This window comes from Musa acuminata, chromosome BXJ3-2 (genome assembly GCF_036884655.1).
Source record: "Musa acuminata AAA Group cultivar baxijiao chromosome BXJ3-2, Cavendish_Baxijiao_AAA, whole genome shotgun sequence".
Classification (NCBI taxonomy): Eukaryota; Viridiplantae; Streptophyta; class Magnoliopsida; order Zingiberales; family Musaceae; genus Musa; species Musa acuminata.
Window position 1 is genome coordinate 21,956,241 of NC_088350.1, and position 19,321 is coordinate 21,975,561.

General features: G+C 34.2%; 1 protein-coding gene across 1 annotated transcript; it reads right to left on the minus strand.

The window, feature by feature from the left end:
- Positions 1 to 378: 378 nt before the first annotated feature.
- Positions 379 to 19,153, minus strand: LOC135631215 (uncharacterized). Its single transcript, XM_065138697.1, has 9 exons — positions 18,908 to 19,153; positions 17,784 to 17,845; positions 15,097 to 15,151; positions 13,091 to 13,189; positions 11,850 to 11,936; positions 11,008 to 11,124; positions 2,527 to 2,619; positions 1,357 to 1,387; positions 379 to 824 (listed from the first exon to the last, which is right to left on the minus strand). The coding sequence occupies exons 1-9, from the start codon at positions 19,001 to 19,003 to the stop codon at positions 622 to 624; spliced, it is 843 nt and encodes a 280-aa protein (XP_064994769.1). The 5' UTR covers positions 19,004 to 19,153; the 3' UTR covers positions 379 to 621.
- Between the last annotated feature and the right edge of the window lie 168 nt (positions 19,154 to 19,321).

Sequence of the window (19,321 nt, forward strand, 5' to 3'; positions counted from 1 at the left end):
TGTATTTGTTGAAGATTAATCCCAACTTCTATGCATCAAAGAAGTATATTCGCTTTATTGAGTTTCCTATTATATATAAATGTGTGATAAAATTATGCAGGCCGATCCCAAGTCTGCAAGTGATACGTATCACTTCTATGCATCAAAGAAGTATATTGACTTTATTGAGTTTCCTATTATATATAAATGTGTGATAAAATTATGCAGGTCGATCCCAAGTCTGCAAGTGATATGTATCGTTCCAAGGGATGAAAATTATGTATTAATCATAACACAAGCGGAAACGTCTGACCACAACCCAATATATACATGCATATGTTGCTGTTACAACAGCTGTATGTTACAAAGATATCCATATCAAGTGGCCCAAAAAAAATATTGGAGGAAGCCGTGGAGGAGATGTTAATTGCATTAATAGTGTCGGTAAAACATTAATACATGTGGCCAAGTTAAGAGTAACATTAGATAAGAACCTATGTTATCTAACAAAGAAATAGCAGCATGTATCTGCTGCTGCTTTAGAGCTGTGGTGGTTCCTTGAAAACCAAGGCTAGCTTCTATGAGGGCCCCAAGAAAATGATGGGGGAATAATTTACATTAAGAAAAAGAAAAAGAAAGAAATTATTTCACGCGATCGACATTTGAAGTGTCCATCTTGATCATAAGAGGTTGCTGTAGGTGCAAGGGTGACTCGGGTGACACCGGTAGTGGCGGTGGAGGTGACGATGGTGGAGTCGTGATGATTAGGATGTTCTCTGTATTCTCAACCAATGCCTTATCCAAATATGCATGCGTTTCTCTCGTGACACATACCATAAGGATAGCTGCAAAAGAACAAGGAAAAAACGGGGAAATACATAACTAATCAAATGACAAGCTATGTTATAGTTGTTTCTTTTATCGACTAAGTTGTTTCTTTTTCAGTTCCACTGGAGTGGACAAAGTCGTGTATGACAAGGATCACAAAAGGATTCAAATGGTTATAGGAACAAGTAACTAATGGAAACAATCACCATTCTGCACGGAAACCAAAATGACAATATGCCAACAAATGAAGATCAATAACTACATGAGCATACAGGACATAATGATTAATGGTGAGAATTGTCAAAATTGAGCCTCTATAGTACTGACCTAAATAGGGATTTCAAAGAGATTGGGTGGTTAAGCTTTATGTATTTCATATGAGAACAGAGGAAATTCTTGTATAAATGTGGATTTGTGTGACGTACTTACTACCTACAACTCAAACTTATTGTTACTTTCACCTTTCCTTTGATAGGCAGATTTTGCTAGTTCCATAACAAAGTGAGATATAAATGCCAAGAGAGTCTGTGTGCATAAGAGGCTTCTTACCAGATATTGCCAGCCCAGTTACCATAAGTACCTGCATCCATTTTAAGATGTCAGAACACAAATGAATAAAAATGGATATGGGTATAAATGATCTTCTCTTTCTGTTGTTATGCCCTTGTGGCTTCATGGTTTTGTACACTCAGTAGCAGCTAAAAGAATGTTAATTCTAACATTCACTTGCCAGTGCAAAGATCTGACAATTATCTTGCTCCTGGTCAAGTACAGCCATGTTTTATGATGATTAGCACTGGCCCTAGGCTTGGATGTTAGGAAACAATCATAGGACATGATGAGAGAGTAATAAGTTTATATATTTACCAAGACAAGCAACAAGAAATCTAGAGTCTACACCGGTCAGTTATTATTACTATAATCACATTCTTGGTTTTTTCTTTACAAGGCATAGAAGTCTTTCAGTTATTGTCAACATTAGTAGCCAAAATGTACATTACAAATTTCCTTGTCTTATAACTTCAGTTGGACACAGCAAAATAATCACTGTATGGCTTGTGTCACTCACATTTTGTATGATAAGTTCCACAAATAAAACAATTCAAGTTAGAGGTTTCTAGAGAGGGAGAAGACCAAAGAAAATTATGAAAACAGTGAAAGGAATAATAGATTTTGGATATTCTAAACAAAGGTCAATTTTAAATTGACTATGGTAATCTAGAGATGAAGAGAAGAGAAGAAAAGAAAAGAAGCCTAAGAAGTTAGGGGAAAAAGAAGAGAAAGCCGTATCTCCTAGTAGGCAGCAGCTGAATTAGAGCTTAGTAAAAACATATTTGCATCGTATATAATTTATAAAAGCTTGTACTTCATCCAACTATTGGCCAGAAAAAGAAATCTGTAAAGAGTAAACCAAGAACAAAACTCTTGCCACTCAGAATTGGGGATACATGGTATGTGTCTTGCTTGCATGAAATACATACATCTAATATCATCTAGGGATCTTGTTATATACCAATCTCCATATGCATAGATATACATCAAATACTGGCATGTAAAACTTCAGAATTCAGGAAGTCAGATTAAAAAGAAAGCCAAAATAGGAATTACATTTTGGAAGCTGACACCTAGTGATGAACACATTCCAGTTACCATAAGAAGACTTGATTCATGATCATTTAAAAGAAGATATATGGGTGATCAAAAGTAGCAAATGCTTACCCAATGAGTAGATGAAACCTCATTCCATCTATGTGTCACATCAGCTAGATCCTTGAAAGTAGTACCGACATACACTAGCGCAAGAGTAATCGGCTTCAGATAAAGTCAAAATGTTAGATCACAAATTTAATTATTATGAACACAATCAATCATTACTCATCAAATTCTTTTGAGCCTTGATATAATGCACATTGAAAAGCACAGATATAACATTAATATAGGCCAAAAAGCAAGCATATTTTCCCTTCTTGTCTAACAGTCTAACTGATGATGCTTTAGCTACCATGTCATTTTTAGAGTAGTAAACCTAGTGCTAAGTCATGTATAAAGACAAAAATATGGAAAAGCTATGCATGAAAGATACGAGAAAAGAAAACAAGCATATAAGTCGAAAATCAACTATTGCCGCATGCACCAAATAGTTGCATTCAAATGCATGCAAGAGATTCTTGGAAGACTAATCTGTTCACTAAAGCAGCACAAAGTTTAGTATCCTCAACAGGAGACTTCATTGCAGCTATCATTAGTTGCAGCCGCCACCCACATTAACATACAGCAGTATCCCATGACATAGTACTCAAAACTTTTAGTACTGTGAACAAAATGATGAAGATCAATCCTTCTGAAAAAAGGTCCACAAAGTTTTACAATCATCCGAGTCAACGACAGAATCATGTACGGATTAACCAAGAACAAGCACAAAACTGCACCGCATTTGCTACTGAGGGACCAGTCAAATAAACTAAACACATTATTAGTGGTGAAAATAAAAAAAGGGCAAATATAATATGATAATAAATAGTGTATCCATAGCAGATCTTTTGCACTAGCTTAACCTGTGACAGTGAATTTAGCAATGACATATTATGGTGCCCTAGAGTGAGTAGTTATTCTATTTATCATGACATTCAATGTTGAATTTACAAATAATTAAACTTACATAGCTTTCACAGTTTTATCATGCATAAAATAAGCATGTTAAGAAAGGCCAATAGTGTCAGTAGATAAAACAAATAATTTTTAGAACCTGGTCAGACTGTCCAGTCCAACTAGAAGAACTGGGAACCAGACTCACATCACTCCAGTCCCATAATTTGTGTGGGTAAGAGTTAAACCAGGTAACAACAGCTTTAAAACTAGCCTGTCCGAGTAGAACCTGTTGATCATATCATACTAATTAAAACCTAGAACCAATATCTTTGCTCTAATAGCCTTCCTCATCCATACTCATCTCTTAGCTTCCTGCTAATGCCTATCCACCTAAATCTTGATTAGCACTCTTGTGCATGTTGTTGTATAGAAAGTCTCAGAAGCATCTCATGTCAATGCCAGAGTAGAGGGAGTGTGGACCCAATATGTATTCATTCATTGTGATTCTGTGCAGCCAAGAAAAAATTTAAATATGTATAAAAAATGATAGGCCATGTTTGGTATGTGGTATGAGAGACCGGATCCAATCGTCTGCATCATGATAGACTCGTAGCTCCTTTCAGGGATTGCTCATCCAACTTGGATCCACACAATAACCTTATGTACACATTACATAGTAAAAAAGTCATATTATAAAATTAACTTCGATCAAATCACAATATTTCATCATACACCACTAAAGAAATTGCTTTAAATTCACTATACCAAAAGATAGAGGGGCACCACGCCCACTAGCCCAATGATTGGCATGATGCCCCAACTGAACCAATTTAAATTTGAGCTGAACCAGTTTGAATCAGTCTGGAATCATCCAAATCCAGCTTGAACCGATCTAGAAAACACTCAAATCTGGCTTGAACTTTGAACTGAACTGAAATTATCTAGATCCTGATAGAACCAGATTGAATTGGTCTCAAAACAATCTGAATCAACTTGAACTGGTCAAAATCGATATATTAGAATTACCCAAGACTGACCTAAACCAACTAGAAGGGCCCGGTTCAAGTTCAATCGCACTAGATCGATAGGTCTACACAAGATGGGTCATGCTGGTTGTGAGCCAGTAGGTCAAACTGGGTCTTTGGGCAATGCGGAACATCGGCCCCCACTGAAAGCCGGTTTGACCTAACCCAAGTTGGGTCTGGTCTGCCCCAAATTGGTCTGACCCAAGTCAGATCAAATCCTAGCCAAAACCAAATTGAGCCAAGGTCAACCCAGATGGAACCCAACAGCCACAATTAAATATGAGGTTTTTCAATTAATCCATAACATGAAGATATTGACATTATTAAAAAAAAGGTTTGAACAGATGAAAATCTTTAAATAGAATTTATGGATGAAAAGGATTAATATCAGGATTTTTTACATTAAAAATGTAAAATGGATTAATATCAGGATATATGGAATATTAAATAATTAAAATATTAATAAAATATAATTTAAAAATTAAATTAAGGGAAAAAAGGGGAAAACCCACCATTTACTTAGGTTGATGACCTCCCTCAAGTGAATTCCCTCCTAGTCAAGATGGATGAAAAGGAAGAAGTTTACCTTGTTTATAAAAAGAATGAGGAGGATCTCTAATAACATATAAACTATAAAAACTTACATCTTATTTTCATTTTTATCATATGTAAAAATAATCAAATTATTCCTTGTTTGAATGTTTAATTGTTGAAATAAATTTTTTGACAAGCGCATGCAAATTAAAAAGTATATAGGCATATTTTATTAAGAATTATTTTTCTCATCCTCAAGGAATTTGATCCCTAAATTTGATTTACCCTAAATAAAAAACATATAGATCATTTCTTTAACATCATCTTTACTTTTCAAGTGGTTTGTTTGTCTTTGTGGTGTTGCCAACAGAATTTTACTAAAGGTATCATTTTTTTTCTTAGAAAATACTCCTTCCTTTCTAAAATCTAGACTGATTGCTCCAAATAGGAGGTATAGAGGTTAGCATGAAAAGACATGGGATGGATCCAAAATACACTTTCAAAACATTAACACAACACATGATATGTTTTATATGTCAATATTCAAAAGGCATATTGTGGATTTATCTTTATATCTTCTTATATTGACCCTCATAGTTGAATGATGTTGTCCTATAAGAGCATCCAATCTAAATTCTAAAAACAAAAGAGGATGTTCTAAGAAATAGGATGATACATTTTGTGAAAATTTGTTAACACCATATATATATAAAGATTCCATTTAGAAAAATAAAGAGGATGATGAACAGAAGTATCAACATCTTTCTCTTTAAGGTAAATCAAATTTGGAGACCAAATTCTTCCAAGAAGAAAAATATAATCATCTTTATTTTCATTCTTAATCAAAATATTATTATCTACTTCCTAATCTACATGCCCTTGTAACAAAATTTTAATACAACAATTAATATATATATTTACCTTGAACACCTGAATAAGGAAGAACTTAATTAATTTAATTAAAATAAAAATAAAAATAAATTTCATAGCTTATTACTATCCTTTCTTAGGTGAACTCCTCCATTTTCATCTATCTTGGTTAGGTTGGGGATTGATTGTGAGAAGGTTTTAATAGAAGTCATTGCCCTAGGAAAACAATACCATCTCAAACTTTTTTTTCTTAATATAAATCTTAAAATATATTTGATTGATATTCTAATTATTTAATATTCCATGAATTCCTGATATTGATAAATTTTAGATTTTAATGCAAAGAAAAATTAAAGCATATTTTAGATTCAATTGATTTTCTAAGTCTTGTATCATTGCATAAAAGCTAATAAAGCCATTTTAAGAAATTTCATGATGTTCATGTCTTCACATATTAATTTAGATTATAAATTAATAGTAATTTAATTGATTGAATCAAGATCTAAAAATTTATAAACTTTATTTGATATTTTAATGATATTCATGTCTTTATATTTTTTAATTAGATTATTATTGTTGTTAGTATTATTCTAAAATTTTATACATCCTATTTAAAATTTTTGATGTCTTTAAACCATATTTAATAGTATTAATGTCTTCATATTATAGATTAATTGAAAAAAAATCAAATTTAATGGTGAGGGATGATTATTTAGTCTAGTTTAAGTAGATCCTAGCTCAATTTGGATTTTGATCTAGTATGGATTGGATTCAATTGAGGTCCAACTTGACCTACACCGTGAACGTAAAGGCCTAGCATTGAGCCATCAACCACACAGCTCAATGTGATGCTGTAGTATCTTGCAACTCAGTTGTTGTGACCAATGGCTTAAGGACCCATAACTTGATGTAATTTGAGTAGCCAAGCATATGCAAACCTATTGGCCTAATTCGACAGGAACCAAAATCAGGCTGATTTAAAGTATTTCTGAACCATGATCCAATCAAATTTAAATAATCTCAATCCAAGTTTAGTTATATATAGCATAAACTTCTATTTTGCATGGACCGATACAAAACGAGCAACATGTACCCCTCTGTACGGGCAGTAAATATCGGTCCAACAGGGGATCGATACGTGGACTGCCCTCTATTGGGCGGTACCATAATCTGATCTCGTATCGAGTGATATAAGGTTTGTATCTAGCGATAATGATCAAATTTCGATCATTACCAATCAAGGGCTAAGATCGTCCTATTTCAAATGGTCAAATTAATCGTTTTAACCATTAAAAAGGGTTTTTAAACCCTTACCTCTGCTAGTTACAAGTGCATTACAAACCAATCACATGAGTGATAACACGTGTAACATTGCACAATCTTTTTTGTTATTATTATTATGAAATTTTATCACTTTATATTAATAATGAATATATATTGTGACATCCCTGGATCTGTGTTGGGAATTAGATCATGATGAGATCATGATAATGAGACCAATTCGTCTATAAACACGGACCCTAAATATCATGATCATAGGTTACTTGAGAGGGATATCGAGATAACCGGACAAACCAGTGTGCTATACACTCGCCCATATGATGAGACAGTTGATCTCATAGCTGCTTATATGGGAACACTAGAGATATAGTACAGGTGCTCATTGAAGAATAAGTTTATTAAATGATTCACTTAATGCTATCTTATCGTCGTACAACAATTCCATAATCTTAATTATGTGTTTGGTCCTTAGACTTGAGATACAAAAGATGCCCTATATGAGTACTGCACTCTTTGACACTGGACTTATAGGTTTAAAAGTTCTAGATCTAACACAGTCGGTCATCGGGAGTGATAGTCAACTTTACGAAGGCAATTAAGTGTTAATAGAGGATCATCCACTCTCGATTTTATGAGAAAAATATCTCGTGTGTTCTCACTCAGGCAAATCCTTGGCGAGAGTTGATCGGATCATGATGAATTCGATAAGTGTGAGATTCGGATTGAGAGAAAAAGAGTTCTCCGAGAGAATCCGATTAGAATGAGACTCGAATCGATTTCATATGGGCCTGATAGTGCCATGCTCAGTATACGATATTTGGGATATTAAATGGATGAGGGACCATAGATACACGGTAACTGAGGGCAAACATGTCCAATGGATTAGATCCTCTTGTACCGTTTGGAGACTATGGCGTAGTGGCCTAGTATGTCCATATAAGATAAATTAAATGAATTATTATGAGGATAATAATTCACTAAGTCAGAAAGAGTTCTAACAGGTGCAACTCACGACCAGCTCGGTATTGGACTTAGAGGGTCACACACATATGATAGGTGACGCGACGAATAGAGGATTGGACATATGATGTCTCATAAGCCCCTGTTTTACTAAGTCTTTTGGGTGAGACCCAATAGGGCTTAGAATGGTTATTAGATAGAGATCCAATATCCATTAAGCAGAGGGGTTATTGGATGAAGATCCAAAACTCAAAAGGAAGGATCCATCAGGGTTAACTTGAGAGGCCTTTCTATAAATAGGAGAGGGACCAAAGGCTTATAGGCTAGACTCCTTTGGTCCTTTCCTCTATTGCCATCAACCCTATTTGGGGTGTGAGGACAAGAAGAAGGATTGACCCCTTCTTGAATTGCTACTGCCTTATTGTGCGCAAAAGCGAGGAAAAGCACATGCTACAAACGGAGGTGTGTCACTGCTTCATCAGCCATATGGATCACCGCTAGAGAGGAGAACACAAGATCTCCTTCATCCGCAGACTTGGATCTGTATTGTTTGGGAATATACGAGTTCCCTTAGGTGAGATCGTCTTACACACCTTACGTAGTTTTCTGTTTTACCAGTTTTACACTCCCGATCGTCGCACAACAATTCGATAAACCTATTTTGGGAATCTTATTTTTGTTTTATTTTTTCGTTACTATGATGCTCTCTACAGTTTCCTAGCAGCTTCCCCCCTCGATACGAGCAATACGTACCAATCCAATAAGGGACCAATATAGGCAATACATTGGTGTGTTCCCATGTATCATGTGTCGGTACACTTTGTATGACTCAGTACAACTTAGTATGTACCGTACCAATAGCTAGTCGACACACTAATACGAACCAATAAGGCCAACCTTGAGTAGGGTGTCGAATATGATCCTTAAGTGGAAAAGGAATGTGTTGTCACTTTGATGAGCGAGGAACATCACTCTATTTATTCTAAATAAGTATAATATGGGTTCTCTTCATTCAATATTAAAAGAATAAATATTAGAAGAATAAAGAATCAGAGTAAGGCCTTGGTGCACCTTCAATTGTTCGACTAATGCTAATGTGACAATAGACTTAGTATATACAAAATGATATTACCTATTGATTTATGCATAATTTTATTTATATTATCTTAAGATTACTTATTATTTTAAATAAATTTGATTTTATGGATTCATGATTTTAAAAGATTCATACTCAACATGATTACTGAAATATTTTATTTTATATTTACTATTTAAATTTTAAATCAAGGATTGAAATATCGTATCGTACCGGAGTTTTAACATTCGTTCGGTACAATACTGTATACCGAGCGGTATTATATATATAATATATATATAATTCGATGACGTCGCCTTGGTGATGTCGCCTATATATATATATATATATATATATATATATTTATATATAAGTAAAAAAAAATCTTATATATATTTATATATATAAAATAAAAAAGAATTTTTCGGCAATGTTGCCGAGGCGATGTCGCGTCACCTTTTTCGGCGACATTGCCGAGGTGACGTCGCGTCGCCTTTTCCTGCCTAGCTCGGTGACATCACATATTTATATAATATATATAATACCACTCGGTAGTGAGCGATCCGTGTATCGGTCTGTTGACGGACCGGTATGTACCGCCCGGTACGAGCGGTATTATTCGAAATTATAATTCTTGTTTTAAACAATCCAGATCATAAGACTTTGGTGAAATAGATATTTTTATATCACTTATTAACGTCACTAGAAGTTCTCGCTCTTTGTGATTCCTAGCTTGAGCTACTAAAGCTTCTTAGTTGTTTTTAAGACAATTTTCCTATCTTTAATAAGACCAATGAAATATTATCTTTTAAATACATTGAATTATTCTAGAATTGCTCCAGGTGAATATCTTTTGAATGATGCTCACATATTTTGTTGTGTTAAAAAAAAACAGTATGTGACAATTTAGATCTAAAAAATACAATGTTAAAGACTTTTTACCACTTGACATGTATTTCTAAGGGTTAGATGAGAGGACATGAATCAATGAGTTTGCTAAATTGCTTCCATAATATAAGGAAGATCTAGGTCAAACAATACAAGACACCAGTTTTGTTTTGTTTTCATCAGTAAGTTGAAGAACTAGTTTTTTTCCATTTACCATTAAATGTATGTCTTATTTCTATTGTTTGTGCTGATAGTACAACAACAACAATAAAACTGTAAATCTCAACATTCGTGTTGATAGTACATAAACCATAAAATAAAAAGGAAAAGGAAAATTAGAAACGAGAGTAAAGATGAGGGAAAAAAGGAAAGAAACAATTTCTTTAAACATTTTATACATAACATAAATCTAATTCTTTAATCAAATCTCGTGTGATCAGTGACTAGTAAATCGAGGTCAGGTTTGTTGACAGCCAGTTGGACACTCATAACAAACCTAAAAGGCATGATGGGGCCCGTGAGGATTTGAAGTACTGACATCATGTATACCAGTACAACTGCCTTAAATTATATACAACAACAACAAAGTCATAAATCTTAACTATTTGTGGTCGATTATTGTCTTAAATTATGTCAAGTACAAAAATAGTAGGTAAAATATTTCTAAAGCATATTAGTAAAACAAAACATTAGTTAACTTATTATGATTCTCACAAAAGAAAATTCAATTTGTAACAGAATTAACTATTTGAACCTTTGAATATCTTAAACAATATAAGAAGCTTCCAATATAAAGGAATGAATTTTTTTATTCACCAAGAAATGACATATATTTCATCATATATGATTTAATAAGATAGTCAAGCAAGCAAATGGGAATGAGTGTGTAACAAACTCCAAAAAAGGCAAAAACAACTTTGGATAACGTTATCAATTAGCATCTTCAATCATTGCATGGAAAAGATTAAATAAGGATACCATCATTCCAAGCCAGGACGCCATCGTGTATTCCCCGATGCCAATAGGCATCACAGCTAGGAAGTAGTTCAACATGCTAAATGGAAGTAAAGGCGCAAGCCTAAGCAGCAATACAATCTGAAGGAAGAGAAAAGTGAAACTGAGTGTCAGCATAGTTAAATTATTTTCAAACACAGTATGGTACCATTTCACTGGATTAATTGTTTGAAACAATAAGAAAATCCAATTAGTCAAATATCGACTCACGCCAGTTTATTTTGTCATATAATTTATGGATGCAATGCATGTCAGAATAGCAACTGAAAAAAAGTATAGCTGATGCTTTTTTTAGCAAACATTCAAAATCTCTTTTTAACCTTCACAAATATCAAAACTTCTTAGATGGATGGATTATGCAAATTCTAACTATAATAAAAAATTCAAGCATGAGCTAAAGATGCTGAAAAAATATCTAGTCTGCAATTAAATAATACTAGTTCTAAAACAGATTTTTGACCATGTATAAGGGTGTTTATCATGTGAATCCTACTAAAAAAATTTATATACCAGACATACTGGAGCAAATTCATAAGAACTAAAAAATCAGCCTATTTTACTCTGGAATTCTGTGAATTGATAAAACAAACTTATCCTGAAAAGTCGTGAGTATATTAACATGATTTAACCAGAGAGATATACTCTTGTTAAAATGAAATTGGTATTGTTTGAAAAAAAATCATGAGAATTAGGAACAATTTTAAATACTCAAATTCATTTTGTGCTCTTTTTGAAAAGTTGTTTTATCATAAGCCATATGTAAAGTAGGCAAGATGCAAGGAGTGCTTCAAGAGCTTCAACAAAACCTTAAATCCAGATCTCTGAATTGCAGCAGCAACAGCCTGAAACTCTGGATAATCATTCAACTTGGAGACAACATAAGGCCTTCCTAACTGTAAAAGAATCACAGAAAGATGCTAGTGATCGAGTCATGTGAGAAACATCAAATATTCCATAAACTAATCAGTATTGTTTGGTGGATGCAGTTCACATAGGAATACTGGATGAGTAAATAAAAAATCTCGTTAGGACAAGCACTGATGATAAACCTATCACTGAGCAGAGGTAGAGGATACGAGAAATGAATACAAAATAAAGAACATGGCCATGTAATTACATAATTTTCTTTATTGTTAGCAGAAAATAAAGCAGATACATCCATTGCAAAGGTAGTAGACCGTAGACACAGTTTGCATCAGGTTAGAAAGTGACTTCGCCCATATGGACCAGCCATTGACACTGCTTTGGTTTCACTTGCAATAACCCCTATTAGGTCCCTCTTCTTCACATCTTTAAAAGAGCACCTTAACTCACAGTACATATGAGCACCATAAAAAGCACAGAATCTACCCTTCAGTTGCAATTTAGGGATACACCATGATGGATTTTGAAACATGAGGACTTCCAAGTATGCCTTTATCAAGCAGTATTCTTGCCCACGTATGTCTAACTTCTAAGTTATGGCACAATCCAGTATACTATTGCTATAGAAGCATGCACCTTTATTGAAAATCATAATGAAGTGTAATATAAACAGCTAACAATATATGCAAGGTAAAACTCCTAAGTGAAATAAACAGCATCATCTCAAAACATTGGAATACAAAGCTCCAATTTCACCTAAAAACAAAAGGAAAAAATATATACTTGTTTTTCTAATAAGTTTGTCAGCTAGATCTTAGCATTTGACTTATCACTATTACACCATACGAGAGAGTTCTATATTATAGTTAATACCTGTAAATTATCAGGTTTGCACATCTTATCAAACTTAAAATTGAGTCAAATTCATGTGGTTCAAGAAAGTTGGACAGCTTAGGTTATTGGATTCAAAATGACTTAGATCTGATCCCAAATCAACATAAGGATCCAATAATTTTAGTTCTTTCCTCTTTTGCCATGGTTATCAACAACCTCCAAAATTTCAATCCCAAAGAAACAATAAATATGAGAAAAACTATTGCTTCAGATGACAAAAGTAGACTAGGGTAAAGAGGGAATCTAATTTGTTAATTACAGGCCATCACAGATTCAAAATTTTTATTACCGTTCTACCAAGTAAAAATGCAGCTACAGAACCAAGTGTTGATCCAATTGAATCAGCAAAAAAGCCTATCAGCAATCCAAACAGATATCCACCACCAAGCTGGCAAATGAAAAGCATATATTAGAATTTGAAAGTCAGAAACAAAAAGATATGTGCATCTTTAACCTTTATCACCATTGGCCTACAAGAATTCATCATAAGCTAAACAAGAACAAAAATACCATAAATGGCTCTCTTATCTGATTTGCTGATATAGAAACAAAAGGAAAGCACAATAATATTGGAATATATTAATTGTTACATAAGCAATGCAAGGACAGCCATAAATAACATATAATTGTTTATCAAGTCAGAAACATAGAGGAACATCAAAAGTTGGAAAACTGTCATAAGTTCATATCCCGCAGGGATTCAATCTCACCGATATATATATATGTATATATATATATGTATATATGTATATATATATATATATATATATATATATATATATATATATATATATATATATATATATATATATATATATATATATATATATATATATATGAATGCATATATATATGTGTGTATATATATATGAATGTATATATATATGTGTGTGTATATATATATACATATATATATATATACATATATATATATATGTGTGTGTATGTATGTATATATATATATATATATATACATATATATATACACACATATATATATACATTCATATATATATATATATATATATATATATATATATATATATATAGGGAGTATTCCAGCACCAAGCGCAGGTAGCCGCTAGCGAGCTGACGTGAAGGACAGCACGGCATCTGTCTGATGTGGGAGAGGGCTGGGCTGGCAATCGACACTCTCTCGGCCATCTCCTATCAGCCTCATACCGCATGGGACGATACAGATCAATGTCATACCACAGGAGCCTGAACAAGCCGACCCACATTGCAGGGGTCTGTACGGGTCAATCGCATGCATGAATGTGCTGCAGGAGGTATGGGAGGTCCTTGCAGCCATAATTCCTTCCCGCTGACTCCACAGGTGTAAAAATCGGTCCCTGATGCCTAAAGAGAGGACTGATCCTAAAAAATCCTCACTAGATAAAGAACCAATTCCCCATTAGTTAACTTAAGCATCGGAGGGGTCGGGTCGAGAATCCCTCCCAACATCAACCTATTGTGCAAGGTTCCAACGAAGATCAAATCTACTCCAACTTCACCATGAGATAACCTTGGAATCGCCCTCACCAGCCCCCGCTCAGTCTCAGCCACTTAGTCCCTCCCTTGAAAAGACCCACCTAGATGATTTCGCACTACTCCTAGTTCACGACATCAAGTTGTTAACATACATACATACATACATACATACATACATACATACATACATACATTGATAGTTTTTTTCCATTATAGTTTTCATTTAATATTTTCTTTTTTTCCCCTTTTCGGTGGGGTAGGGAGGGTTGAAAGAAAGAAGTCATGGAATGGTGATGGTGAACAAAAGTTGTAATGTGATCATAGATTTGCTTATCAGAGCTTGGCACTTAGCATAATTGTGATCTGCTGCAACGTAAAGATCCAAAATTATGCATAATAAATTTAATTTCCTTCGGATGCATTTTGTTCCCTAACAACCATATTGACTAGAGATTGTTCTTTAATAATGAGATAAATCGAAACAGTTACACAATATTTGGAAATAGTGATCCTTACATTCATACGGTATTCTCAAGAGTTCTTATCATAAGAATACAGTGCTGGAAGGGTCATAATTTCTCATGGACCATACTGTACTTGCTTAGTACAATACATGCATAAAATATGTGTCTACATCAACAGGGAAACAAACTTCAAAACTTCATATACACAAAATCTCATCCCAAGAACAAGCAAAATACAAGATGGAAAATATTCATTAATTGAGATATACTACATATCAATAAGAAGTGTAATTGTCCAAATAAGTAAACTTTAATAATATTAAGAGAAATTTGTGCTTACACTAAGTATTGATGCCGGAACAGCTAGAATTGTCAAAGGAATATATGCAACAGCCCTGATTATAAAGAACAAATTGAGAAGGTTAATTTCCTTTGATAAGTAGCTGTAAAATTTTGGCATCAAACACTAAGAAAAAGGTACATATGATGATATGCTACATGACATGAAAGCTTTCATAAGATGGTTTTACACAAACGATGACCAAAACTTGTAAAGGAATTCCAATAGTATTTAACCAATAGAAATAACCGAAACAAGACATAAGTGCCAACAGAAATTTCAAAGAAAGAGCTTTATGATAAACATAAAAACCGCAAAAAACAAAAAACAAAATCTGGCAAGTCATAGTTGCACTTAACATTAGCTGCAATAGTAACTTAGCTACTAGGTGTTGCTCACATACTTCTAACTGCATCAACTATGATTTGTGAAACAAATAATAGAAGGCCAACCCAAGCTACACCTTGCTTGTATATAAAGCTGCTTCACACTTTGAATACGGATCCTACAGAGACTAAGTGTCCTATTGAGGCTGGAGACTCATGAAAATTTCTTAGTTCCCACCAACAAAACCCATTAATCATAAGAAACATATTACAATGCTCCTCACTTATAGTAAACAATCTAACAGTAGCAAGATTATAATCTATTCTTCATGTGCCTAGCCCTCATAGGAAAAGATTCATACTGAAGATATCCTCTCTGGTAAAAATGTTCATGCCTTGTAACTGTACCTTTGACCAGTGCACGATCTCATCAACTATGTTCTTCCTGCCCCAAAGAACATCTACTCTACTTAGTCAACATTCTGATGGCACATCACGATGTCAAAGAATGAACAGGATTGTCAAGAATATCTCATTCATGGTCTTGCGGTACTAGGTCTATTAATGCCAATTATATTGTCATGGTTCTCCATATCTTTCTTCCAATCCTACCACTTGTTCTCCATTTCTTCTTTCCTTTTTTGTCTCTTCTTTACTCCTTTGTGGTCCTCTTTGAACAAAATATAGTCAAGTTTGGAGTCATTATATCTAATTGATGGTTTATCCCATGTTGTTAGTCATATTTGTGGTATTCTGTATCAAGGTTTGAAATATCCTACCATACCGATGTTTCGACATTTGTTCGGTACGGTACAATACAGTATACTGAGCGGTATATCGTTCAGTATATCGCTCGATATATGTATATATATATATATATAAGATTTTTTTTATATATAATATTTTTATAAAATGCGACGTCACCTCATATATATATATATATATATATATATATATATATATATATATATATATATTTTTTTTTTTTTCCTTCTCCGGGCGACATCGCCTTTTAATATATATAAATAAATAATATATATATATATATATATATATATATATATATATATATATATATATATATATATATATACATACATGGTATACAGTACCGAATGGTACCGCCCGGTACGGGCAGTATGTACCGGTCCGACGACATACCGGTACGCGGACCGCCCAGTACCGCTACAGTGCTACAATATTACATTGTAGTAGTGTTACAGTGCTACAGTATGAAGAAAATATATAAAATTATTTGGTACACCAGGGTGTACCGCTCGGTATGTCCTGGTGTACCATTCGGTACGTCGATACCGTATCATACCGAGCTAACCTCGAAACACTGGTACGGTATGATATTGCATACCTTGTATATATATATATACTATCTGGTAATGTGCGGTCTGTGTACCGATCAGCTGACGGACCGGTACATACCACCCAGTACGGACGGTATTATTCGAAACCGCATACCTTGTTATGTATATCACAAACCATCTAATTACTAAAAGTTGACTACCTATGGTAAACTTATGGCTTCAAATTAACATTATGTAATATATAAGTTCTAAAATAAATGTTTTTATACTTACATTATGTGAGATGTTTGGCAGTAAGAAATTCAATTTTCAATGTTTTCATCCTTAAGATGAATATATGGAGGATCTTAGTGTACTCTACTGTTAGGTTTCTTGTGCATATGTTTTCAGATGTTATATAAATATGAGAATAAGTACAAAATATAAAAGATATATTGGAAACATTTCCTATTGAATTCAGTAATAGTACATTGTTTAATGGCAATCTGGCATGCCAAAATTTAGATCACATAGTCTCGAAGTCTATCATGATTGTCCATAATTTGTTAACAGTCAGGGTTGCCAAAAAATATAAGTTAAAATATGATTTACAACTCATGTTTATTGAACCAAAGGAAAGAAGAGAAAAAAAATCATAACTCACACTTCTGGCAGAAGATGATATTATTTTTAAATAAAATTAAAATAATTTGATAACCATATCATATTGGTCTTTGAACTTAATACCTTCTATAAACAGGGATTTGTCGAGCTCGACTCCAAGTGCATATAAGCAACAACATAATAAATACAATGATAAATACATTCTATAGTTGATTTGCTCTGCCATGCTGTATCTTGGTGAGTCACAGCAATTGCATGCCAAAGAACATATTAGGTATAGTTAGAATGTTTCACAATGATAAAATCAATAACCATGGAAAAATGGTAAAATGGACCCATAAAAGAAAGCATTATAAGCAAACATGAGGTAAAGCAAACCAATGATTTGCAACAACCATCTATAAAAATTGTCAAGCCTAGCAATTAAGATGGGACTTACAGCACAACAGGACCCCACGGACCAACATTCTGCTTTATCCACACCAAAAAGTCGTTCAAAATCTGTAAGAAATCCAAGTTAGTTACAACTATTAGTCAACTAAAAAGACCACCATAGGATACTCTATAATTTGCTGTATGATGTTTTCTATTGTATCAAGATCTTGAACGCATAAGGATGCCAGCATGTAATATATGTCAGTAGGGAGAAATAGCATCTCTGAAGTTTCACTACCTCAAATAATTGTAAGTTCTATTGATGAAGGATTGATGTTTTGATCAGCACATGTCAGCATGGGATAATACCATGCTAAAAAGGTAATGGCATGTGTCATGCTGACCGATGATGCAGCTGTTAGCATATGATAATAAATTTCTAGCCTAGGTCTACGCATTAAATGATGGTCCTTGCTCTTAATGCAAACTCAAGGGATTCAAAGTAATTTTATTTTTTCCCACATTCTAGACAATTTGAATCAATTTCGTTCATCACATTTCCAATTCAATGTTTGAACTTGATTGAACCACATCTGTTGGGAAATTTTCTCCGGCACAGCAAAGTAGCCGGGCCTCTCTAGTATGTGTTGAATAATATATCTGTAATGCCAATGAGGATGGCCTTAAAATCTGTAAATTTATGTAACTTCCATGTCTGTCCAACCTAACAAGCAGCGGTATTTTTCAACCCCTCCCGTTTTGATACACAGCTTGATTCCAATAAGCATAGACATTCTTCCTACCAACGCAACCAAAGCCTAGTTGAGGCTAAACATAGTATAGTTTAGTTTACCCGAAAATTGTCAGGGAGAGTCAAACATGTTTCCTATTTGTCCATTTACTTAATAATATCAGTTAGTAAATTGTTGGCGTTGTTTACACAGTCTAACTTGACAACGAAAAGTGACATGACCCTTACTCCTTGTATCGAGAGGTTCACAAAAGACATATATAAGAGATCCTCGATAATCTCTTGAAAAAATTGTCACAGGAGACTAATTGATAAATTGTAATCCACGATTGCTTTGTCAAACTGCGATTACTATGAAAATGCTGTGTCTGATGAAGAAGATCACGGATGCAGCAGATAGACCGGTTTATACAAGAGCAAGACGAAATGTGGGTCACCTTTTGGACAGGGAGGGTGAAGAAAGCGGCGACGACGGCGGCGACGAGGAGGACGAGGAGGGAGATCCTGATGGCGGAGGACCAGGAGACGGCCATCGACAACCCGCCCCTCCCCTCCCCCTCCCCCGACGACCACTTTGGCCGGACTCCGCCCCTCTACGAGGAAGGCGAAGGCCACAATCCCCCTCTCTCTCTCTCTCTTTCTCGCCAAAGCTCAAAGCTCAAGCCTATATTAGAATCAAAAAGGACTTCCAATAAAAGCGGCGGTTTCGCTGGCTCTCCACTCGCATTTCTGTTCTCGGAGATTCTTTTATATACATACGTAAGCTTATACATAACAAACGGACGAATGTGTTTGTTGGCTGTTTCATTGGATAAAAGGAATCAACAGATCACGTACGTACGGGGGAATAT

What these genes read in the sequence shown, in the direction of transcription:
- LOC135631215 (XM_065138697.1), bottom strand. Translation starts at nt 19,003, where the DNA reads ATGGCCGTCTCCTGGTCCTCCGCCATCAGGATCTCCCTCCTCGTCCTC. An exon ending in TCACCCTCCCTGTCCAAAAG is followed by an intron (nt 17,846 to 18,907) that starts GTGACCCACATT and finishes GATTTCTTACAG; the next exon opens with ATTTTGAACGACTTTTTGGT. An exon ending in AGGTTTCATCTACTCATTGG is followed by an intron (nt 1,388 to 2,526) that starts GTAAGCATTTGC and finishes AAATGGATGCAG; the next exon opens with GTACTTATGGTAACTGGGCT.